Raw genomic sequence first — 25066 nt, 5'->3', positions numbered from 1 at the left:
ATACATACATACATACATACATACATACATACATACATACATACATACATAGTTTGGGATCCCCTTCTGTTCAGAGGCACATATTCTCCAGAGGAGAGATCAGCATGGGAGTGGGGCTGGGGTCCTTCTACCATATCCCTGAAGGCTTGTCTACAAATATTTCTGCTTCTTTGAGTCAAGCATTTAAGCCTCACAGGAACAAACTTGTTCCCTAAGGGCCAGGGGATCACAGCACTGAGCACACACTCTCATTCCTTCTGCCCTGCAGGTGGTCATACATTTGACAAGGAGGGCGGGGGTCTGAATGCATCCCAGCTGGCTTTCTAGTTTCCTAACTGCTGTAGTCCTTAAGGCTTTTAAAAGAAAAACGAAGTCCTGCACTGTGTGGTTGGATTTAAATTTACAGGTTTGGAGGGGAGGGAGTATAGTCCCCTGGCCTTCTTGCCCTGTTGGCAAACTTGCACACTTGTCTAACCTGCCTTGCTCTCTAGCTAAGCTCTTCATCACTCAGGCTCCCTTGTGCTCACAATGACAGGACTCTTCAAGTTACTCCCATACTCCTCCTCCTCTTGCAGCTAATTAGTGTGAGGGGGCTAGCTGGCAAGGTCATCCAGATGTTCAGTCTAGCCAAATGACTGGAAGCCTAAATTGATGGAATACCAAGAGTAACTAGGTCTTCCCATCCTTTGTAACCAGATGTGCTTCTGCCCTCCTACATTCTTGCTGGGTGACCTTGGGCGAGTCACCTGTGTGATTGTGAGAAGTGTGGGGGTTGATTCAGAACCCAGCTGATGATTGTACTAGTAGAAGATGTAGGAAAACCTCCCCCCCCCCCCACTAATCTCTCATATGAAAATAGTGGGTAGCATCACTTTCTATAGATTTATTCCTTTCCTGTCATAAACTTGGAAAGAGTGTATTTTTCTTTCAGTGGTCTGAATAACTTCTCATCTAAGTATGTATCTTGTGACAGGAATGGAAAGCACAATAAAGTGTTTGTACTTCTCAATGAAGTTAGTCTGCTCAAACCAATGTTTGTGCATTTTTTTCCCACCAAGAATTCAGCTTTGCGTATTCTTTTGCTTGATGTTAAAGGGGATCTGCAGGAATGAGTTACAACCGACTGACTCCCTTGCTTAGAGGTTCTTTAGACAGGTTGACAGTAACCTCTACATGAAAAATCAAGTTTAGCTCTTTCCCCTACAGAGATATTACAAATCTATAGCCATTTAAAACTCTTTATGTTTGTTGTACTGTTCTTTCATGTTAGATCGTATCTCCGCTCTTTATTAACGCTCCTGCACACACCTGCCAAAGATGAACCAGTAACTTCTGTCTTCCCTCTCCCCAAGCCCTTGTAAGTTCAAAAGCATAAATTTATTAAGGGTGGATTTAGATTTTGAGTTTATCCCTGAACACCCATTTTATAGGTGATTCAAACATCACAGCCTCAGTATAAGCCCTGAGGCCTAGAATGCGTTCTGGTCCATGTACAGTAATTTAAGAAATGGCTATAGTTCAGTAATTACAGGTTCTTTGATACAGTAACCATCCCCAGTTCAGTTATTAGCATCTCAAGTAGCAGAACCTGGGAAAGTCCTTTCAGTGCCAGAGAATCGGGTAAGTTGCTGTCAATCAGAATAGACAATACTAGATGGACACATAATATGATAATCCTATTAAGACATGTGGTTAGAAATATCTTACCTCTGCATAGACAGCTGAGACCAGACTATAGCCTTAACTGGGTGCTTATAAAGCCAACACATTTTTTCTCCTTGATATGAAAGAGCCATAGATCAGTGATGTCAGAACTCACTTCTGCATGATGGATTCCTATGCAATGAAGGGAATGCAGGGAAGTCGTTTTCTAACCTGGTGCAGCCAAATTCCCACAGAGACTCTCCTTATCAAGGCATCAATGGCTAGGACAGCAGGACAAGACTGCCACAGGAAGTAGAACCACTATGTTTGTTTTCTTAAAGACAAATGCTTGGCATGAAGAAGATCCCAGGATTAATCTTAGCTTAAAGGATCTCAAATAGCAGAACCAAGAATGATCTGTGACTGGAGAAAGCTGCTGTCACAGTGGACAGTACTGGGGCAGATGGGCCTATGGTCTGACAGGATCTAAGACTAGGTTGTTGTGGTTTTTCTGGGTTGTACCACAATGCCCTAGTGATTCCGGTTGGGAAAAGCCTTGGCCAACACAAGGATCTAAGACTGTTTCAGTGTTCACACTAAGGCAGATGCTTTGTCAGTTGCCTTAGATTAATTTAATATATTTAAAAAGACCGCATGAACATTCTTGCAAAATAGTCTCCATTCCTTAGCCGGGAGGGGTTATGGCTTAGTGACAGACGACATGCTTTGCACTTGTAGAATGCCTATGGGTTCCATCCCTAGCATTTTTCAATACAGAACGTCAGGTAGCTGCTACTGGGGAAAATCCCTCTCTGCCTGAGATCCTTGAAGTCTGCAGCTAAGCAGAGTAGACAATACCAGGTAGATGAATGAAACTGAATGAAATGCAGTTTCCAGAGGCTCTTGGTTCATTTTGTTCTTTCATTACATTCAACGGAAAATCAGCACTGAGGTTTGATGAAAACTCCCCCCCCCCTCAAAAAAAGAAGGCACACACTTAAACGAGCCAATTTTTTTTTAATTTTCTCTTATAAGGAATCCACCATAGGCTTCATAATGTTATGCATCTTTTTAATTATAAAAATAAGCAGAGAAAATAACTTGCATCTTTCTTGTTGCTGCAATATGTTTCAAATAATCTTTATATGAACAAATGGAGGTGGTTTTTGGTTATTTTTTTTTAAAACAACCCCCTCACAATTTTATAAATAAATAATGACATATACCAGATATGCTCACTGTTTATTCCAGTACTTGGCAAAAATTAAATTATAAATACATACTTTATATATATATAAGTGTATATTTATTTATATATATATAAATGGCACAAAATATCTAAAGTGCGAAAAAATCACAATGAAAATCATGCAAATATTTTTTTAAGAGATAAGCCAACCCCCATTTTGGAGTGGGACTCTGCAGGTATTATAAGGCCAAACATAATTCATAGTGGATGAATGGACTTCAGTCATATTTTACACTAAGTGACCACGACTTCCCATCAAAGTTTTATGGATTTATTCTATTAATTGTAGGGTTAATTGTAATTGTAGTTATGTGTATACCAGGCAGTTCCTTAGTATGAGAGTGATTTAAGCCGCTGTTTGGTCTCCAAAACTAACTCAGTCTGTTTTGCTTCCCCCTTCCCCTTGCATCCTGTATTGTATGTGGGAAGAATTATAGTTTCTTCGCTCAAAGATTTTCCTGGTTGCAGCCTCTTTTCCTTTGCTGCATACAGGTGCATGGATCTTTTCATTCCATTCACTTACTTCAATGGAGGGAAGAGAAATACAACAGCCCCCCCCCCCCCAATACATTAGACGATGCTACCCCAAGTGTCTGTGAGGAGGAAGGACTATGTTCCTCTTGTTTTCCCATTAACTGAGAGCCCCTGGAATCTGACCACCCCAGGCAGTGCCTGTGCTGCCCACTGAGTCGGGCTGCCTCAGGTTCCTGTTACTGGTATGTGTTAATGGCACACAATGTCAAGTGAGAAATCCCATTTTCCCTCTAAGCTAAATAGCAAGAATATTTGGGATTTCAATGGAGCCACAATTTTTTTGCACATCAAATTTCATGCATCAACACAATTCTGAGGGCTTCTGTAACTGTGGACAGTCTCGCATGTGGAGCAAGACTCCGTGACATGGTGAAACATTCTTGCCGAAAAGGTTGTATGCTCCCTCCTGTACTTGAAATCTACATTACAACAAGCTTCTATCCCGATGGCCTGTACTGAGCAATACAGGCTTTAGGTTGGGTTCCACAGAGTGCTAAGTACCTCCAGAGGCCCAAAATCAACAAGGGGACAAGTACCCTTCACACACCCCATCTCCCACACACACAAAATAAATTTCAAGCACCTTGGAAAGGATACAATCCTGCAAAATAGGAATCCTAATATACCTGAAATAGTGTTAAAGAGTATATTCTGCAGCATTACATCTAGGTTGAGCTGGACTGCATAATATTGAGTATAAAAATCCTGCCATCAGCAACATTATTATTTTATTTAACTTTTTTTGCTGCTTGTGACCCTATAACAGCACTTTTTGGGCTACATACATTTAAATGAAGACAGCAACTACTGAAGTTCTGCCCCTCGCTTGAAATATATTAGCAGCAAGTTACTGTTTAAAGGCTTTGTGGTAAAACGTTCTATTGCTTTTTATAAGTTTTCCATGAGAGATTGTACTTCCCATAGGTTCGCTTCTCACCAGTCACTCCTTAACTGGCAGGCAGGCAGGCAGGCATCCTTCTAACATCCATAGCTTTCCTAACAGAGCAGGCTTGGAATGTACATGGACTATATCTTACTGGTTTTGCCTGTTTCTCATCTTTGCGCTGACTGTGACCTAAGTGGAACAGAGAAGTTCTTACCTGGCAAGTACAACATGTAAAGTGCCATTCAGATTCCCTTATGCAGGTTTCCTATGCATGCAGATTGAAAGAAAGGCAGTTTTGCAGGGCACACAAGACGTCTTTCACACGAATAACAGAGTTAAAACTGTTCAGGCAATGCACCAGTTCAGACTATAAGAGATGGCAAAACCACCCAATTAACCACTATCTGTATGCAGATATTCTATGCCCCCAGAAAAAAAAAAGATGGTTTTTAGTGAGCCTGATCTTCACCCCAACACACTAGTTAGTTTTCTCCTCGTATGCAACTCCTGTCTGAAGTGGTATATTTGAGGAACAGTTTTATTACATGGAGGAGCTGTCTGTCTAGGCTGGACCTCCAACACAAAACAGAAGTCCAGTGGCACCTTAAAGACTAACAACACCTCCAACACAAAATTTAAGCATGCCTTACAAAACATAGGAAGGTTGAAATGGGATTACAGAGCAGCCTTCCATCAGTTCAGACACCTAACACAAGTGCATTTAAAAGTGCCTGTAGTTTTCACAGATGTGCAGGGACGGCACGCCGGGTCAATGTGATGAGGCACTGCTGAGCCCTGTGGCCTAGCAGAGCGCCCAGTGCTGACCAGACCCATTTGAGCCGATCTGCTCCACCAGAAATGGGTAATTGCTGAGCCTTGGAGATATCTCCCATTTACTGCAGGCAACAGGACCTCCAGGAAGGAGGTGGGGGGGGGGATTCTTGCGAGCTCCTTTGAGCTTTGTTAACTTTTGAGCCTATTGACACCCAATAAAGCTCCAAATGAGTGCAAAGGAGTCATGCTCAGCTTCCTTCTACTGGAAGGAGAGCATAAGTGCACAAGGGGAAAGTGTGCTTAGCAAGGGGAACACCAGAGGGTCTTTTGCACAGGGTCCTCCTCAAAACCAGGAGCCAGCCCAGCATGTGCATACTAATAAAGGGAGAAGGACTGAAAAGAGTTTTAAGTGGCACATGTGAATCTAGTTGTTAGTTCCAAGATTGCAAAAACCTATGTGTGTACAGAGTTAAGGCAAGCCACAACCGCATTATTTACAATTCTGAGCGAAGTGACACCCTTCTAAGCCCTTTTACGTCAGTGGGCTCGGAGGGGTGTCACTTTGCTTAGGACTGCATTGTTAGCTATCTTTAGGCACACTACACATGGCTTAAGTTTTAAGAAGTCACCTTGCTTGAGGAGTTGCCATAAGAATGGAGCAAAAGCCATTTTTCAAAGTAGTGTTTCTCTCTCCACCCAACCTTTAATCTTGTTAAAAGCCAAGTTGCTTTTAAAAGCATGGTATCTTTTCATACAAATATTTAGTCACACAGTGGCCACTGGAACCAGTAATTTCCAGTGACTGACTTGTTAGTTACCATGCTTCTAAACATTAATTGTTTTCTAAAGCGACCACTGTCTAGGAAACAAAGCTATAACTACAAAACAAAAAATGTATGTTTACGAAGTTATTAAATTCTGCTTTTTTTAAAAGCAGACTCCTCTGGAAGTTACGTACAGTACAGGAAAGGTTTGCCTTATTTCGTATCACAACTGAACAAGGCTGTATTATACTCTATTCTTAAGACAATTTTCTTTTTGCTATCAATTCCTTTAAAGCTTTGAATGAAGATACAGTACAGAAAGTTATTAGCTTTCTTTTAAGCAATGCAAGAGCCAGCCAACCACTATAACTAGTTTGTAATAATCATCCTTTAAACTCTGTGGAGTATTTTTCTTTACTATGGAACAACACCTGTGTCTAAACCTCATCACTTCAGACTGCAGATGATAACTTATAGGAGTAAATACTTCTCCATATACAAAGCCCCTTCCCCTTGCACATGGAAAACTAGCATTTCAGCAAGAAGAGATCCAGCCTAGACTTCTTGCTGATATGCTACTTTTCTTTGTACAGGGATTACTCCCTTCCCTTTTTTTGGTTGGCAGTCCCCATCTCCATTCTGAAGAGGTAAAGTCCAGATAAGGCTTAGCCACCACAGTGAGAACTTGGGCCAGAGATGAGTTTCTACTGGTGTTGTGACACACAGCAGGCCTGCACGTGTGACCCACTTATGTCATATATGATGACCTAATAGGGCCTTGACAAACTTCCTGCTTTACTAGCCTGCCTGGAGCTATAAAAACAGGAAGATTTTAGGAGTCTTGCAGACCATATTCAGCTTGTATGTGTACGCGTCACAAATTACACAGGGCTGGTATGCAGTAACAACTATGATATCTCTATAGTCACGCAGATACAGAACTATGTTTTGGTGTAATCAGGTATTTAAGAAAACCTCAGGCTTTAGAGTGTTAAGATCACAACATTGAGATTAGGAGTCCAGGTGTGGTGTTGGTACATGGCCAGCATCACTCTTAACACAAGTTCTACCACCATTTATACAAAGTGCAACAGGCGCACTGCAGTGCACCAGCGTTAATCGACCCGCCAAATAAAAGCAGAATTGTAATCGAGTAGGTTTCAGTCTCTCCAAACTGCAATGGTGTTTGAGTTACAGTACAGTGATAGTTTGGTGTTTGCTGAAGAAGTGCTATTAAGATTGCTTTTGAAGCCCCCAGCTTCATTGGATTTCTTTGTGGGAAAATGGGAGGGAGAGAAGAGAAAAGACAAAGAAGACTGTGGTTCTGTACCAGGAAGCTGGGATGGTGGGGGATTCTCCCCGTCACCAGATACCTCGGTACATGCAGCTTATCCAAAGAGGGTGACAATATTAAGGACCAAAACCTAAAGCCAGTTCTTAAAAGGCCAATCTATACATTCATATCAAGCATGTAGGACTGTACCATTTTTGGAATGCAGGTGGGGGATTGCACAAGTGAATTTTCCCTCCTGACTTAAAAAACTCTCTACCTTCAGAAAGCTGGCATGTCAAGGAAAAGTGTTCCAGTCTAGCTCCCTCTAACAACAACTAGCATACTTTATGTGCAGGAGTTATATGAATGTTTGCTAGGCAAGAGAGGAAATTTCTCCCACCTGCACAGTGACATGGTACAACCCCACAAGGGATATGCTAGATTTTTTTTGAATGTGTAGGTTGGCTCAGTGTCCTTTAAAATCAGTTACAGTACATTTATGATGTGTATTGAATGCTAAAGAAAAACAGAGTAATTTCCTACTTTGGTAGAGCTTGGATTCCCTATGCTCTCACACTCTATGCATCACAGAATATTACACACTTTCTGCAGAAGTACGTTTCATATGGGAAGGAGGAGGTCCCTCGCCCCGGAGATTCCTGAAGTAGATTTTTAGCTTCTGAGGCTCAGTGATACGTCGCTGACTGAAGTCTGATCTAGGAGGGAGTCGGGCACAGTGATCTGTTTGCAGTAGGCGGAAAAGGCTGGCCATATTTGGTCCGATTTTTTCCATCAAACTGTCTTTTATGGTACCCACAGTCTCATCATCACATTCCAATAAGCTTCTGATGAGCTTGTTGTAATACCTGCATCAAGACATCACAGGTTAGAATCCATATTTCCTCCGGCCACTAAAAGGTGCAAATGTATTGAACGCTCTGCATCTATACAGCACCTCAGATTCCTCAAAGCATTTCATATGCAGTGATATCAGCAAGGAGAGTTCACCTCAAACCACCTACTATGTTCATGGCAGAGATAACAGCCAACATGATACAGAGGTTAGAGTGTCAGACTAGAGTTGGGGAGACCCACTCTGTTATGGAAGCTTGTTGGGTGACTTTGGGCCAGTCATGCATACTCAGCCTAACCTATGTTTATGGTGGTGTTGTGGTGATAAATGAAAAAGAAGAGAACAAAATAAGCTGGTTTGGGTCCCCACTGGAGAGAGAGATTGGGCACATATGAAGTAAATACTAAAAAAAGGAGTGAAGTTGCAGACACCAATGTTTACCCCACCCCAGTCCTTTCCATACTAGTGATTTGGTCAGGATGCAGTACAGGTGCACTAGTATGAACTACAGTGCATGAACTGGATGCTGTAAGAGGCACATGTGCAGCATGTAGAGGTCAAAGTGAGTGTGTGTGTGTGTAGGAGGTTGCTTCAGAATCCCTGCCACCGTGAAGTAGTGAGTTTATGTAATTTTAGACCAGAACGTAAAGGCCATATAGGGGCTACCCATTAGATTGCAATGTATGCTTCAAATGCTGCTGTTGGAGCCCCACTGCTGATTCCATGAGCCCTAGACTTCTTCCCCAAGTCTGGCTCTGATGCCACAACTGCCTTAGTAGTACAGCAGCTGAACAGAGAGTAGCACTAGCCTGCCCTTCAGGCTGGGGTATAGCCCTGGCGGGTTGCCTTGAAGAGCAGAGGTGAGACTCAGAGCAGTAGCAGCTAGGCCTGGAGGACTGGCTCAGGAAGCTTCTGGCAAACCCAGGCCTGGGGCCTATGCACGATTCTAGAGCCAGGTTACCAACAGCTGCAGGATATGCTAACCAAAAGGGGTGCCATTTTGTGCATAGTAGAAAATGTATTGTGTTCTGAGTATGAGAAGCCCAATAAAAGGCCTGATCCTAGTATCCTCCTCTCTGCTTACTGTTTCTCCCATTTGTCCCTTGTTGCCACTCTGCCCACCCATCCTTCTGTCCACAGCTCCATGGGGAATGCTGTGGGTGATGGTGGCTCCTATTGGCTACCTCAGCCTAGTTGGCTGAAGCATCATCTCCCACACATGCTGAGGAGGACGGCTGCTGCAGGGCCGGCAGAGAAGCACTGTCTTTGTAAGCACAAACATTCCCCTCTGTTTTAAGGAAAGTTTAACCCCACACACTTCATTTTAAGTTTTCATCTTTTTTTTCTGCAAATTAAGGAGCTCCAAGTTTAAAAAAAAGAATCTCCCTTTTCTTTTGCTTGGCAGGAGTTGAGAATTAGATGTACATATTTGGCAACTGAAGACAGAAGTTTTGCAGCTACTTAGCAATTTCCCAGGTCCTTTAGATGCAACTGCAACTATGGTGGAGTCAGTGCCCCACAAAGCAATCTGCCACAACGAGGAGCTAAAGCTGAATGATGAAATCAAGTGGCTGAGTCAGCATTTGTGGGCTTTCCACACAAAGCTGGCACTTTACAGCCCCCAGGTGCATAAATCTACTTCATAAAACAGCAGCTTTTGCTTAGCTAGGTCCAAAAGACACTTTATTTCGAGCTTAATGCAAGGCTGATACTTAAACATTTGATGACACTCCCACCCCAAAAGAATTTCCCAGCTCTAGAATTGTAAGACATCTTTCATGTGAGGAATGGTGTTTTTGCAAGTGATGCTAAAACCCCTTTTAGTATGGAATGCCTGTATTCTGAATGGCAGCGTGAATCAGATTGTGGAAGATGGCCAATTTCAAATCTAATTATGTTCTCGTCAATGTAGCTTTTTCATTCAGTTACAGGGACAGGAAATGCAAAAGGCCACTTAAGGGCTTATGCAGTTAGCCCATTCAAGAATGTCTTTATCCATTTTGAGCAGGAGGACTGGCCGTTGAAGGTGACACTTTACAAGGGAAATCTTCAGATTTTACCAGAAGCCTAGTCCGTTTCAGTTCCTGTGGCAGCCATTCAGTAGAACTGAGCTGCTCCTGCTCCAGTCTCAACAGTCTTGTGAAAAAAGGGCAGCAATGAAACTGTGTTGCTTTTTATCAGTTGTGTCATGGGTAATATCCAGTCATTTGCTCCTGACAATCATGCTCTGGCAAACACTGAAACCAGTAAATGCCTGGGATACCGATCAAATGTTGAGAAAATGTACCTTTTAGGGAAAGCTGCAACCATGTGAAGTGAAGCTTGTGCAGAGGAAGGCAATGACAAACCACTTCTGCTAGTCTCTTGCCTTGAAAACCCTACAGCAGTGATGGCGAACCTATGGCACGGGTGCCAGAGGTGGCACTCGGAGCCCTCTCTGTGGGCATGCACACACAGAATTTGTCATGTGGGGGGTAGAAAATCACCCCCCCCCCACACACACACCTAGGCTGGCCTGGGCCACTGAGCACGATGTGCAAGCACTGCGGTGAGCAGGGAGGACTTGGCTGGCGGACCTGGTGCCTGTGCTCCAGGTGGCTGCTGCCTGAGGAGCAGGGGGCGCAGAGGAGGCAGAGATGCTAGAGAGGCACAGAGCGGTGCACGCAGGACTTGCTGGAGGCTACAGCAGGCTGGACCCTGCTTGAGCAGGTGGGGCGGAGGAAGAGGGAGCCAACCGTTTTTTTCTAAAGTAAAACCTTAGCATTCAGGTTAAATTGCCAGGTTGGCACTTTGCGATAAATAAGTGGGATTTGGGTTGCAATTTGGGCACTCGGTCTCAAAAAGGTTCGCCATCACTGCCCTACAGGGTTGCCATAAGTCAGCGGCAACTTGACGGCACTTTCCACACACATTTAGATCCTTGCAACAATAGCAGCAACTGTTGCATGCTTACAGGCGTATACTAGTTTTACATTACTTTATTAGGCTCGTGGGAATTTCAGTTTGCTAAGGGAGCTAAGATTACACCTGAAACTCACTTCACAGAACCACAATTCCTTGTTCCTTGGGAAACAGAAATGATTAAATCAATTTTGGCCTGTAGCACAGACATCAATTTATACTGTAATCTAGTGAAGCCTAAACTGTTATCTGAAAATGGCTGTTTCTTTGTTAGTTAGGGAAGTAGCTCTACATCTAATTCTCAGCATGGCCAAATATGTGGATACTTAAATATGGAGACTGGAGCCATGAACAGACAAAAATGAGCTTTCTACAAACCTGAAAAATGCCCAGGTTTGCAGAAAATTCTGAAAATATACTGGAGCGTTAAACTTTCCCTCCAATGATGGAAGCAGTACTAAGAATGACTGCTGCTACACAACCATTCAGTATTGCTAGCCTTGCTTCTGTCTGTAGAAGACAGACGGAAGGATCATTTTCAGGTCTGTTTTGGTTTTTGAGGGAGAACTCATTGGGGCTAGGCCTGAGAACAACCAGCAGGCCACTTGATACCACATGGCATGACCCAACCAGGGCTGTCTGCTTGCTACTAAACACACTTCCTGCTTACTGGAAAGACAAGGTCTATTGTACATGTGATCTTTGCAACATGGGCATGTAGCTAAATGAGATTTTCCAGACACCTTGTCCTCTATCTTATTATATGCCTTAGATCAGTGATACTATCTTATTATATGCCTTAGATCAGTGATAGATCAGTGCCCCACCCCTTCCTTTCTCCCTTTCCCCTTTACTTCCTGGGTTCTTCACTTCTGTTTTGTTTTTCCAGGGTGGATTTATGAAGTCTGTGTTTATGTTGGACGCCACTGCAATGCATTGTTATTAATCTGTTTTAATGGGGGTATTGTAATTATTGTTTTTATCATGTTGTTCACCGCCCAGAGCCCTTCGGGGGAAGGGCAGTATATAAGACTAATTATAAATAAATAAATACTCAGTGGATTGCGAGCCACATGTGACTCTTGGACAGTCACTCTTGGACAGTGATCAGAAGACCCACATGTGACACCTGCCCCATATTTTGATAAGGGCCCTTACTTGATGCAGCTTGTGATTGGTAGCTCCTACCTTGAAACAATGAGCAAACTGTGAGCCTCCCTGCATTGCAGGCCCTGTGCTGGGGATGGAAGTAAATGTGGCTTTTTTGGCTGACAGGCGATGAATGTGGCTCTCTAATTGCAGAGATTCATATAGTTCAGCGCAAGGTTTTTCCATAGTTTGCTTCTCCTTTCCCTCAAATTCTTCTACAGTAATGGAAAGCCTCTCACACCGACTAGTTGGGTGCAGCTACAGTACCCCTCTCATGCTATTTTGAAGCAGGGGCAGGAACCCATTCTTGACTTCTGACCTTTCAGGGCCAAGCGACATGTACTGTTAAAGTTTCATTAAGGGAACTCCAGACATGTTGTCTGGCTCTGAAAACGCAGCCCAGGAAAAAGGCTCCAGCATGACCAGAGCTATGGTAGTGGTAATGGTAAACAGGGAATTTCCAAAACAGCTAATAAAAAAGCAACCGGCATTGCAAACTATAAAACCAGCAACTCAACACTTTGTACTTGCTTATTTACAAACTTGGAACAGATGGGAGCATTTAATACTGGTGAAGTATGTTTGATTGGGAAATCCGGGCAGCAGTTTAGCTGCTATATTTTGAACCAGCTGACCATGGAGCAGAAGGAGGCCCCATGTGCTGCATATTTATGTATCTGGGCAATTCTCTGTTGTTCTTCTCCCTAAAAGGGACCAAAAACACCTTACAGAGAATTCCAAATACAATTTAAACAAAACAAAGCTCCCAAACATATACTAGGTCTGTTTTAGTTCACTGGGCTAGAGAGGAATGACTGCAGGAATGAATCAAAGGAAGGATGTTGTTCTAGGGCAGCAAGGAAGACTCCTCCAAAGCAGGTGGATGCCACTCATTGGGATCATGGCTGCAACAAGGCAGACTGAGCCCTTCCCTGGAGCTACTTCTCTTGGTGGGAAGTACCAGTATGCTTCCCCAGAGGTGTATCCAGCGGAAATGTAGCCTGGTTCAAAATCTGAGTTTTCTGCCCCCCAACCCTGGTATGGCACCCTCCCCCACCACAATCAAACAACTTTTTTTGCACCAGGTCTTGAAGTCAGTTTATGGACCCGGGGGGAAGGAGGAGGGGCCGAAAATCACCCCCCTTCGTGACTAAATATGGTATGACTAAATATGGCTATTTTAAATCACATAGGAAGCTTTAGTACAGTAGGACCTCCTCCCATAACCCTCACCCCCAACCACTAATAGAGATTAATCACAGGAAGGTGTCCAGGCGTTTTAATTACTTCCTATCTGAGCTGTTGCCAACAGGTACATTCAGTTTCTACTGGAGTTAGATGCGAAAACAGGATGTTTAGGGGGAAGGGGGACTTCAGTATAAACTTATCAGCTGGGAAATCCTGCTGCATTTGTTTCCAGCAGCACTACAGCCCTTTTGCTTCAGTCCCTCATATGTTGCATGTCGAACACTCCTCTCAACCACTTAATTTGCCTCTGTGGAAATAGCTCTCTCCATTTATGTTGTGTTCCTTCCCAACCTTAGCAAAAAGGGGAACGCCTGTCGGGGATTATTTGCTGCAGAGTTGCTGCAACATTCCTCTGCAGCATTGCGGTTTTTCAAAGAGACGTGGCTGCTTCACAATAGGGCAGCCCCCCAAAGAGCTAAATGACACCCTTTACCTATAGACAGTTGCTAAGTTGCTCAATGTTTAAGAAAGTGAGACACTGAAAAAATGTTGAAGCATCAGGCTTGCACTGGTACAGAGGGCGGCGTTCCTTGGGTGGTGTCCTCAGACATGTCAGAGGGGCGAGGTTTTACCTTTCCCAAGCCTATGGCAAGACAGGTGCTTCCATAATATATGCCTGTCATATTATGCCTTTATAAAGTATATTTTCCTTCCAATTTCCTCCTTTTTTCCTGAAGGATTAAGTTTGCCTCTATTCTATGCAGATTACCACTATTACACTGTTATCCCAGCCTTGCTCAAAGGAACATGAAGTGGCATAGATGGTTCGATCCTCCTCCGTTTTATCTAGGGCGAGGCTTATAGAAAGTCCTGGTCTGACTGCAATTAGCGTGCGTCTCAGTTGAGGAATTGTGTACTGTGGGAAGAGGAAGAGAAGGCCGAAAAATGTAGGAAATACTAAGATTAGGACACGACTTGGGGACCATGATTCATTATGCCTCACTGTTTGGAAGAAGCAACACTGAGGCTGTAGGGATTGTGATTCAGTGACAGAGCACCTGCTGTACAAACTGGGGGTCCGGGGTTCAATCCCTGGATTATTTATTTAAAAGGGCCTCCATGTTAGACACTGGGAAAGACCTTTTTATGCCTTTGTCTTTGTAAAGAAGAAGAAAAATAGTTTGGATTTATATCCTCCCTTTTCTCTCCTGTAAGGAAATTCAAAGGGGCTTACAACCTCCTTTCCCTTCCTCCCTCACAGCAAACACTCTGGCCCCTTCCGCACACGCAAAATAATGCGTTTTCAAACCACTTTCACAACTGTTTGCAAGTGGATTTTGCTATTCTGTACAGCTTCAAAGAGCACTGAAAGCAGTTTGAAAGTGCATTATTCTGCATGTGCGGAATGAGACTCTGTGAGGTAGGTGGGGCTGAGAGAGAAGAACTGTGACTACCCAAGGTCACCCAGCTGGTGTGCGTTGGAGTGCACAGGCTAATTGGAATTCCCCAGATAAGCCTCTGCAGCATAAGTGGCAGAGCGGGGAATTGAACCCGGTTCCTCCAGATTAGAGTGCACCTGCTCTTAACCGCTATGCCACTGCTGCTCCAGTCAAGGTGGGCAATACTGAGTTGGATGGATCATTGGTCTAGCTCAGTACAAGGTAGCTTTGTGTGTCATACACCTAGGCTTATACACATTGAGTAACAGACAGCTTTTTCCATTCCTGTTTGATATGATGCATGCCAGAACACTGTTCTACACCCACATCTTTCAGGAGCAAGGCCAGTTTGCCATACATGCAAACATGTCCTTGCAACAATCTGTCTATATCTTTGAATGATACAGTGAGCTTACCTGTTTGAGAAGTGGCCTGGAAGCTGGACCACTTCTGCAATAGCTTCTGGATTTCTCCTAGCAGCACTGCATATATCCTGTTTCCTGTAACATTCCTCCTGCACCTCTGAGATCATTCGCTGGAATGTGGAGCACCTCCGAACAGAAAGGAAAACCTTGGATGTGATGCCATTTGCAATGCACTTCAAGCTCTCCTTGACAAAGGCTTTCCCCTGCAGATAAAACAGCATGTTAGTGTGTAAACACACATGCAGATTAGAACAAAACAAACACACATCTTTATAGAGGGCAGTGCTCTTAAACTGGCCATATTAGTCACTCATAAAGTACTACAGAATCTGCTCATATAAAGTTTATGTGACCATGCTGACCCGTATTCAGGTTTCAAACACTGTGGTGTTTGATGGTTGATTTCTATATGTGAGAAGTTGCTTTGAATATTTAAAAATGCCCCATGACAGAGGGTCCAGTATATAAGAATACAGACTAATCAGAGAGTAACCAAGGCTACTTCCATACAGTTACGACTCTTGTGGAGGCATTTACAAGGCAAGGAAGCATCCACATGCAGATTTTCCTTGGACTTTGACTGTCTCAGCCCCCAGGGGCCACCATTTTCATTCCCTCCACCAGAGGGCTTAAACCAAAATCCTGGGAAATGCTATATTATTACAGCATTAACAGGTCTATAGCCTCTTTTCACTATGCAAGACACAACATGCATCCTGTATCTTTCCCATTATAATTCTGCAATGAAAAAGGCTACAGCAATAGACCATTACCCTGTGATTTGCAAACCCTGACAAATGCCCACCACTGGGGGAGAGGGTAACAGCAGTCATAGAGGCTAAGCAAAGAAAATGGCACTATGGGCAGGAACTATAAAAGGGTACATTCCCAGTCACATGACAGCTTTTGCAATGAGCCAGGCTTTGTAGCAAAGCAGAATAATAATGAACAATGCTGGAATACTTTACATGATTGCTGTACAAATTACTCCTGATTGCTGTACAAGGTACTCATTACGGAATGCGCTATACAAATCCCCAGTTATTAAAATTAATGTAAGATTCCTTTCCCTTAGTCAGACAAAGGCCCAGAGATGGAAGGAGATTCATTACTTTGACATGATCAAATTAGAGCTTCCAGAATTATCTGAGGGAAGCCATGACAGTAACTTTGGATTCATATACAGTGGTACCTCAGTTTTCGTCGATAATTGGTCTGAAAGGAATCGATGAAAACCGAAATCGGCGAAAACCGAGGTACCATTTCCCATAGGGATCAATGTAAATCCAATTAATCTGTTGGAGGCACTTGAAAAAGTGCCTCCAACGGATTAATTGGCTTCCTCAAACCCTGAGAGGCAGAGGGAGCTCCTTATTTGGGCAGTGACATCAGGGGGTGTCACTGCCCAAATAAGGAGCTCCCTCTGCCTCCCGGCTGGGCTTCCTCAAACCCCAGTCTGTTCGGTTTTTGTGGACTTTTCGTTGGTTTCAGTTTTTGTGGACTTTTTCTGGGCAATTTTTTTCTGGGTTTGAGAAACCGACGAAAATTGAAGTCAACGATAACGGAGGTACCACTGTATGCCATAAAGATGTGTGTTAAAAGGGAGGCAGTTGAAAGAAGAAGAGATGGATTTATATCCCCCCTTCATCTCCTGTAAGGAGACTCAAAGGGGCTTACAAACTCCTTTCCCTTTCTCCCTCACAACAAACACCCTGTGAGGTGAGCTGAGAGAGCTCCAAAGAACTGTGACTAGCCCAGCTGGCATGTGCTGGAGTGCACGAGCTAATCTAGTTCACCAGATAAGCCTCCACAGCTCAAGTGGCAGAGCAGGGGAATCAGACCTGGTTCTCCAGATTAGAGTGCAGCTGCTCTTAACCATGACACCATGCTGGCTCTCAGAAGTCTACCTTTTGTATCAGAAGTGTATGGAAACAGCTCCATTAGGCTTCACATGCCTTTAGCCAGATGATATGAACACAGAGATGCTTGCCAAACGGTGGCAGATGTGGTTAACTCCACATACTTGCTGTTGTGCTATGGACATCAGAACATAGCAAGTTCCTGTCAAAAGCAGTTTATTTTATTTAGTTCTGTCACATCTCTACGTTAGCTTTTAATATCTTTGTATGCTGTTCAAAGTTCTTGTTCATCTGCTCATGGAGATGCATGGAAGGTATCACAGCATTTGAAGTATCAGGTGCCAGACTTATTTAGTGCGTCCCCTCTAGCGTGTAAAAAAGGGGACAGAAATGAGTGAATTATATTGACGGCTGCTCTTATAGAACTGCCAAGATTTAAGGCCCAAGAAAGACCACTTCACTGTGTTCAAAGCTAGAATAGCTCTGACATTACTTTAGATGTAAAGTTTCCAGACCCCTGTACTGCAAGGGCATGAAACCAACCTGGCTTTGTGCAGCCAAGAGCAGACCCTCCTAACCCCAAACTTCTCACCTCCTTGCCGGTTTTCTCAGCGGGAGCGGCAGTGTGAGAAGAACATTTGTTTCCTCTTGAAGGGGAAACATCATTCTCCACCCCACAAGACATCCTCTGCCAAGCATGTGGAAAATGTACAGTCACAGACTAAAACAGAGCTCCTTCCCCCACCAGCGATCTATGCACCAAATACTTTGAACAGGAGCCTCTGCAAGTCTTTGCTGCACTTCGGCACAAGATACTAAGGAGGGCTGCAACATATGCCACAGTCCTGTGAATGCTTTCTTGGATGCAAGTTCCAGAGTTCATTAGGACTTGCACTCAAATAAAGGTGCAAAAAGAGAGCACGTTTCTAGCACCCAGGTTTGCAGTGTGTAAGATAAAGCAACCTCAGAATGACTGAAACATGGTTATGTGTGATTCCCTTGGGGCAGAGTTTCCCACTAGTTCATTGCACCTACTTATGCATATTGTAAGTATTATGCAAAACGCCTTAGTTGGCATAGCACTGAATTGTCTATTCAGTATAAAAAGAAGCAGAGTTCTAGGCTCAACCCCGGGCATAGTGCTCATCAGTAAAAAGATTACATCAGGGATACAGAATGGAGATAGATACTGTATGTGCATACTATACCTGAATGTCAAATTTAGCAGCGCTGTAGAGAAAGGATTTGCAGATGTCATACATGCCATCTGTATCGCATGTGGCATTTTCCAGGCAGGCAAAAGCACCGCATCCTACCTGAAGGGCACCAGTTAAACATCGAACCACATCCGCTAGAAAGATAAGGGCAAAGAAGGAAAAATATTTTTTAGACTTCCACCATTCTTCATGTCCCCATAACTTCATTTTGAGTTGAAAGCCGCTATCAACTAGAATATTGCCAAACAACACTTCATTCCTGATGTTCACACATCAGTCTTTAGCAAGCATTCCCTGCTAGCACATTACATCACGAGTACATTTCTTTTATGCATTCAGTGGTCATGATTACTGTTATCAAATATTTTTTTAGTTAAATACTTCTAATTATATACTAAGGCACGCAAGGATGACTGGATCTCAAGAAGCTATTTTACTGCATTAGAGATAGCTTTAGAGGACAGCTGTGCTGGTCTGCAGTAGGACAGCTAGATTCAAGTCCAGTAGCACCCCAGAGACCAATTCGATTTCAGGGCAAGGTCCCTGCATGAGCTGGATAAAGTGAGCTTTGACTCTTGAAAGTTCATACACTGAAAATCTTGCTGCTCTCTGAGATGATGCTGGACTTGAATCTAGCTGTTCTACTGCAGATCCAACATGGCTGCCCTCTGAAATGATCACTAATGCAGTTAAAACAGTTACCCTCAAGTGCCTTAGGGGGTACCATTTGCAGGAACGGGAGTCCTTCTTCTTTTGAACACATACCCGTAAGTGGCAGAGGCATAAGGGTTATGGTGTATTTTTACTGCCACATAACAGAAGTGTTCCCTTGCACAATTCCAATTCCACAAAAGAAGAGGCAATATATTCTACAAGATATTTATATAATCAGATGCTATCCTGGTTCAGACGTGGTGACCAAACCACAGTTAACACTTACACTCAGTTCGACCAATAGCATCTCCAGTTCAGATTGTTGAATGGGAGTGGCTCACCTGGGCCTCAAAAAAAGGACTCTTGGGCCTCAGCATATGCTATCCAAAAAGCTTTAAAACTGTTTGGGTGTCAAATCTATGGACTCCCTCCTTTGCCTGTGCTGCAATTCCCTTTCTTTTTATTCACAGGCATGCCATGTAACTATGGTTGTTTTCACACTGAATATTTGGTTCAGCCTTGTTGCTTATGGAAAGTGACTTTCCCCTTGCTTCTAACAGAGCATCACAACGCTCTCATGCATTTTACGGCTTTCCCCCAGCTTTCCTATAATCTTTATGGGGATGCAGACGCTGATGCGGCTACTATGTGGACGGCAAAGTTCAAAATAATGTCCAATTCCACCTACACTGACAGTGAATTAGTGCAGCTATTGTCCACTGGAGATGGGGAGGCCTGGGAAACCCCTCCAGAAAAAACCTTCACCCATCCCCCAAGGACGTTTTAATATGGAAAAATTGGGAATTTGGGATGTACTATAAACAACTTTCATGAGATTTCCCTTTCAAATTGAAACACTTCTAAAGGCTAGGCCTTTCACACTCCAAATTATACCATGAGAAATATCTGAGGGTTTTCATTTTATCCAATGGAAAAATGAGGAAATTTTGAGGAGTCCTTTCTTCCCCCTTCTGTAATGTGTGAAATAAAAGATTAGGTTTTACTCAAAATGTGTAGTATGAAAAATGTTATGTAAGACATCATAAACTAAAGCTATAATTCTTATACATTATGTCGATATATACCTCTCTTCAAGTTTTCAAAATTAAATGAAAATAATTTGGCAACAATATGCTATAACGCATTTAATACATTATTTAAAGAATTCACTGTTTTCAGTTTTATAATCCTGTATCCATATAGGCTGATAGTCCTATCTACTGTGCCTGTATGAGAATGTTTCTGTCCAAATACTGTTTTTTAATTTGCTATAGAATTTGTTTTCTACCTTCAACTTTATTTTTTCCTAGCTCTCAGAAGGCAGAAATTAGGATCTATGTGCTATAGTAGCAAATGATGCAGCAGTTTGCAACCCTTTCACAAGCATTAGGTATACTTGCTATTTCTTACAGAAAATGAAGACATTGATATTTTTAAATTCCATAAATATGCTAAACAATACTATATGCAATACCTGCCTTTCCATCAAAGTTGTTTATTCATTTAACAAAATAAAATGCATCATTTATATAACAATTAGCATATACAATTGTACCATTGGGCATATTCATGGGATTTAAAAGTATACATTTCTTGATTTTCTGTAAGAAAACTGCAAATACAACACAACACTTGAAAGAGAGAAAGCTGCAAATGGCTGCACCTAGAATGAAGGTTCTGTAACCTCAAAACCTTGCCAAGAACCATTTGGCCCCTGAGTCACCTTCAGGTTTTGGAGGGCCTTGGTCAAGGTGCTCATCAGGCCCTTCCTCCAGGGCTGGAGCGAGGGGCACACGCACACTCTGTGCCCCGCCACGCCCCCACACCGGTGTGTGCCCGGGGCATCGTGCACCTCCTATCCCCTTGGCGCTACACCACTGCCTTCCTCCACTAAACCTCATCCTCTTGAAGGAAAATACTCTGCACAATTTTTCAGAATTGAAAAGAGCATGAAAGAACTGCTTCCCTCTCTCCAGGTACTTCTCCCAGCATGGACTTCTGGAGGCAATTTTCCATCCTGGTGGGATGGCAGATGGGCCACCACAGCAGCCTTTAATGTTGGCCCTGGTCAACTTTCAGAGAAGATCACTTGCCAAGAATTTTATTTTGGAAGCTAGGAAGCTAGCCCACATATGGCAGGTCAGACCTTTTCTCTTCGGTTGCCCAAGTCTTTTTTTTGCAGCTTATTTGAGAAAATCCAGATGATACCTCCCTTCCTCCCATGAGAATTCTAGAGAGGGTTAACCATGACTCTGGCTTATTTTTTCTTTTTTCCACTAGTTAACATTTGGCACGTTCCACTAGAAAGGACAAATACGTGGGACTTGTTCAGAAGCTCTTCCTCAGAGGCCTGTGTGTGCTGACAAGTCACAGTTGACTTATGAAGAACGTGTTGGGTTTTCAAGTGGCTTGTACCCAGAGGCGTGGGTGCAGGGAACTGGTGCCTGGGGCAACTTTGCTCACCAGCCACCCCCCCACCACTGTACCCACCCCGCCCTTAGCCTGGATTGGGCAGCTACTTGGGGTGCCCATAGGCCCTGCCCTGCTAGGCTGCTCTTTTGGCTCCACTGGCCAGCCTGGTAGGGCAGGGCTGAGGGGTGCCCGGTGGTGGCCCGAGGAGAGTGGTGTGTGTGTGTGTGGGGGTGATTCTCCACCCCCAGTGACCAGCAGGCATGCGCCCAGGGACATGTGACCCCACATGTCCCCGTGAGCGCTCTGCCTCTGCTTGTACCCTAATCAAATAAAACAGCTGCATGCCTCTTTCCATATTTGCCATTTCACACAGCAATCACACCTTGGCTTAGGGCAGGGCTTCCTTTGCTGATTAGGACTTTACTTTAAAGTCACTGTAGAAGAGGGAAGCCATCAGCATTTTACGTGTATAGTTTACTAATTCCAAAATGGGGAAAGAGGCTTACTGAGAAACTACTCTAGTCTTCCTGGCCCAAAATACTACACCTACACCAATGTAACAGAAGACTGCAGTCCTAAGAAATATAAATGTGGATGCTATATTCTCGATACGTTACATTGCTCTGTGAAATTGCCCTGTGCCAAGTCAGATCACTAGTCCACCACAATGACCATAGTGTGCTTTGACATCAGCTGTCAGGCAGAAGCCTCCCTCTCATCACCTGCTATCAGAGCCATTAACCGGAGATGCTGAGAGTTGAATCTTTGACCTTCTACATGCAAAGCGCATGTTCAGCTAATGCAGGGGTGTCCAACTCTGGCGCTCCAAATGTTTTTGGTCTACGATTCCCATCAGCCCCTGCCAGCATGGCCAATTGGCCATGCTGACAGGGGCTGATGGGAAGCGTAGTCCATTAACATCTGGAGCGCCAGAGTTAGACACCCCTGAGCTAATGAATTACAGTCCCTTTGCTTCTCAGTAAGCAGTTGCTGAAGGAGGACCTGGTTGGGCACTGCAGCATAGAGTCAGAAGCAAGGCAGGAGTTCCTGGAACGGGCAAGTGATCCATGTCACAGAATATCCCATGGCTGACAGTGGGAGACCAACATGGTAGTTCTCATCCCACCTGCTGTGTGCACAGGCAGTTGTAACCGTACATATACACTGAAGCATTTGGGTTAAGTGGAGTGTGTCATGTTCAAATAAGCAACGTGTTGCTGTGCCCTTGAATAATCTTTTCTTCCCCACTCTGAGCAAAGAAGATGTCCTACCAGATAGATGGTCACGAATGCAGGCTTTCAAATTGTGACTTAAGTGGTGTGCAAAGCCTCAATTAGGATTTCACAGAGAAAACCTACTGCTGGAACCATCATTCTGTTGCAGCATCATTCGGATGAACCTATGATGGTTTCTCTCCAAGTATGCAAAAGAGATCTATATTTAAACTCAAGTCAACATGAGAATTCTCTCCTAGCACATTTCCTTTAGATTAACTAGCATTCACCTCATCTCGAAGCAGAATTTCTACTCAGTCATGCATCACCTTGAAGGACAGACACATTTTTAACCATATGTTTCAGGCATTGTGGATGAAGTGTAATTGCTACATGAGAGGAAGATATTACTTTTCTATGAGAATTGAGGATGTCCAGAAACCCAGATTTAAAACCCGCAAACCCTCCACTCCTAACCTTGACTAGGAGAGGCTGCTCTTAAGAAAAATACTGTTGTATGTAACTGGGGAAGACAGATATTTTGCTACCATTAATCCCCCCAACCCCTTTTATTCCTTGCTATCCTTATAAGTCATTTTCATGAGGATATGTTTCCATGGATTCAGGTTATAACTTTACATTCAGCAGGTTTAATATGCATTAGGATTCCTTATTGTTTTAGGCATGGTAGGATAACCAAGACCCTATGTTTCTATAGCAACCAAGTACAAAAGGAAATTGAGCAAATACCCTAGTACTGTGCTGCAGAGCCCTGCAGATCTGAAATAAAAACCTTTTTTGGTAAGTGTCAAATTAGGAGAGTGTATTTGCCTTTATATAAAAGGATGTTAAGATGCCAGCTGTACCTACAGTGTTGAAGAAGAGTTGTTTTTATACCCTGCTTTTTCTCTACTTTTAAAGAATCTCAAAGCGGCTTACAATCGCCTCCCCTTACCCTCCTGACAACAGAAAACTCGTGAGGTAGGTGGGGCCGAGAGAGTTCTGAGAGAACTATGACTGGCCCAAGGTCACTCAGCAGGCTTCACACGTAGGAGCGGGGAATTGAACTCCAGATTACAGACTGCAGCTCCTAACCACCACCCCATGCTGGCTGGCTCTGGAAAGTAAAAGAAACTGCAAGCAATTCAGTTTTCTCTTACAAAGAGGGCTAGTTAGCAGTCCACAATCCTTTTCACAAACGTGAGACTGCATGTTGCTAAGAATGTATGACTAGGTTGGGGGGGGGGGATCAAAATTTTACAAGAAGTTAGAAACCAGACCAAGATGGCACATCTGTGGAGGAAGATCTTAAAGGATGTTTCACACACCTCTCCGTGAGCAGAGCAATATATGAGGCATAGCTTCCCACGGCCACTGCCAGCAGCATGTCTACTCAGGCACCAAGTAATCCTATTTCTAGGAGGCAAGAACTATTTAAAAAATATAAGTGGGGTAAAGTTTCGTCTCCAGGAGAGCCAAAGAAGCAGCGAAGGTGCAATGGAGCACATGCAACAAAGGTCTAGAATTTCTCATTCAGATAACCAGGACTGCAGGCTAAATTACAACCCTGGTCCTGAAAGGAGGGGTTCCCCTTCCCCGTCACGGGCTACCAAACGGCAATAATGGCTTGCATGAACCATCTAATCGCAGGGCAGTTTCCAGCTGCCAGCCCCAAGGGAGGGGAAGCGGGAGAGGCGAAGGATGCACAAATGCGCCAGGAAGTTCTCCCGTTCGTTTCCAAAAAGCCGGACGGTCGTCCAGAGGAACGATGTGCAGGCGCGGCGGCGGCGGCGGCAGCAGCAGCAGCACGAGAGAGCCTTTTGCAACCGCGAGGAGCAGATCAGGGCTTTGTGAAGCGGGGGGCGGGGGGGGGGGGGGACAGGCGCTTACCTGAGGTCTGAGCGACCAGCCTCGTCCTCCTGGGGCTGACGGAGTCATTCTGCTCGGCTTCGTAGGATGCAGAAGCGCCGACGGCTAGCAGCAGGAGAATCGCGGACTTTCGGAGCATTCTCCGGGAAGTTTCCGCTAAGTTTGGGCTGCCTTCTCCAAGCTGGCTCCGGCGTGCTCCTCTTTTTTTTTTTTTTTTTCGGCGGCTCGCTCGCTCTGCCCACCTCCTGGGCTTCAGCAAAGACGCGGAGCTGGATGCTGCTGCACGGGCGCGATTGGAGCGGGCACTGCTGCAAGGGCTGCTGCTGCTGCTGCTGCCGCCGCCTCTTCTCCCGCACTTCCAGCCTCTCAAAGGCTGCTCAAGGCTGCAGGTGACAAACCTGGAGCTTTTATAGCCGGTCTTATCTAGTTTCCACCACCCCCTCACCCCACCCATCCAAGATCAGGGACCAATCAGAAGACGTGATGAGCTGCCAGTGGGAGGCTGTGAGCATTGGAGCGCAGGGAGCGTTGAAGTTCGCAGGAATGATTTTTTTTCCAGCCCATTATAAGAAACTTCTGAACAAGAATTCAGTCCCCTTTTTTGAAAAGTTAGTTTTTGGCTCGGGGTGGGGTTGTGGTCAAGGGGATCAAGATCAAGTTGCAATCCTATGCATGCTATGTATGAATTGCGTGGTCTTGCCAACAAAAACGCATATGTCTGGCCTGCGCCAGGATGGCAGTTCCAAGACTTTCCTAAGAGCA

The 25066-nt window shown here is 44.1% G+C and overlaps 1 protein-coding gene across 1 annotated transcript; it reads right to left on the bottom strand.

Moving 5' to 3' along the window:
• Positions 1-2644: 2644 nt before the first annotated feature.
• On the bottom strand, positions 2645-24662 carry LOC125442208 (stanniocalcin-1-like). The gene is made up of 4 exons (XM_048513421.1): positions 24326-24662; positions 18147-18289; positions 15071-15282; positions 2645-7990 (listed from the first exon to the last, which is right to left on the bottom strand). The coding sequence occupies exons 1-4, from the start codon at positions 24441-24443 to the stop codon at positions 7720-7722; spliced, it is 744 nt and encodes a 247-aa protein (XP_048369378.1). The 5' UTR covers positions 24444-24662; the 3' UTR covers positions 2645-7719.
• Positions 24663-25066: the final 404 nt, after the last annotated feature.

This window comes from Sphaerodactylus townsendi, linkage group LG12, assembly GCF_021028975.2.
Source record: "Sphaerodactylus townsendi isolate TG3544 linkage group LG12, MPM_Stown_v2.3, whole genome shotgun sequence".
Lineage (NCBI taxonomy): Eukaryota > Metazoa > Chordata > Lepidosauria > Squamata > Sphaerodactylidae > Sphaerodactylus > Sphaerodactylus townsendi.
This window is presented reverse-complemented; position numbering and strand designations above follow the sequence as displayed.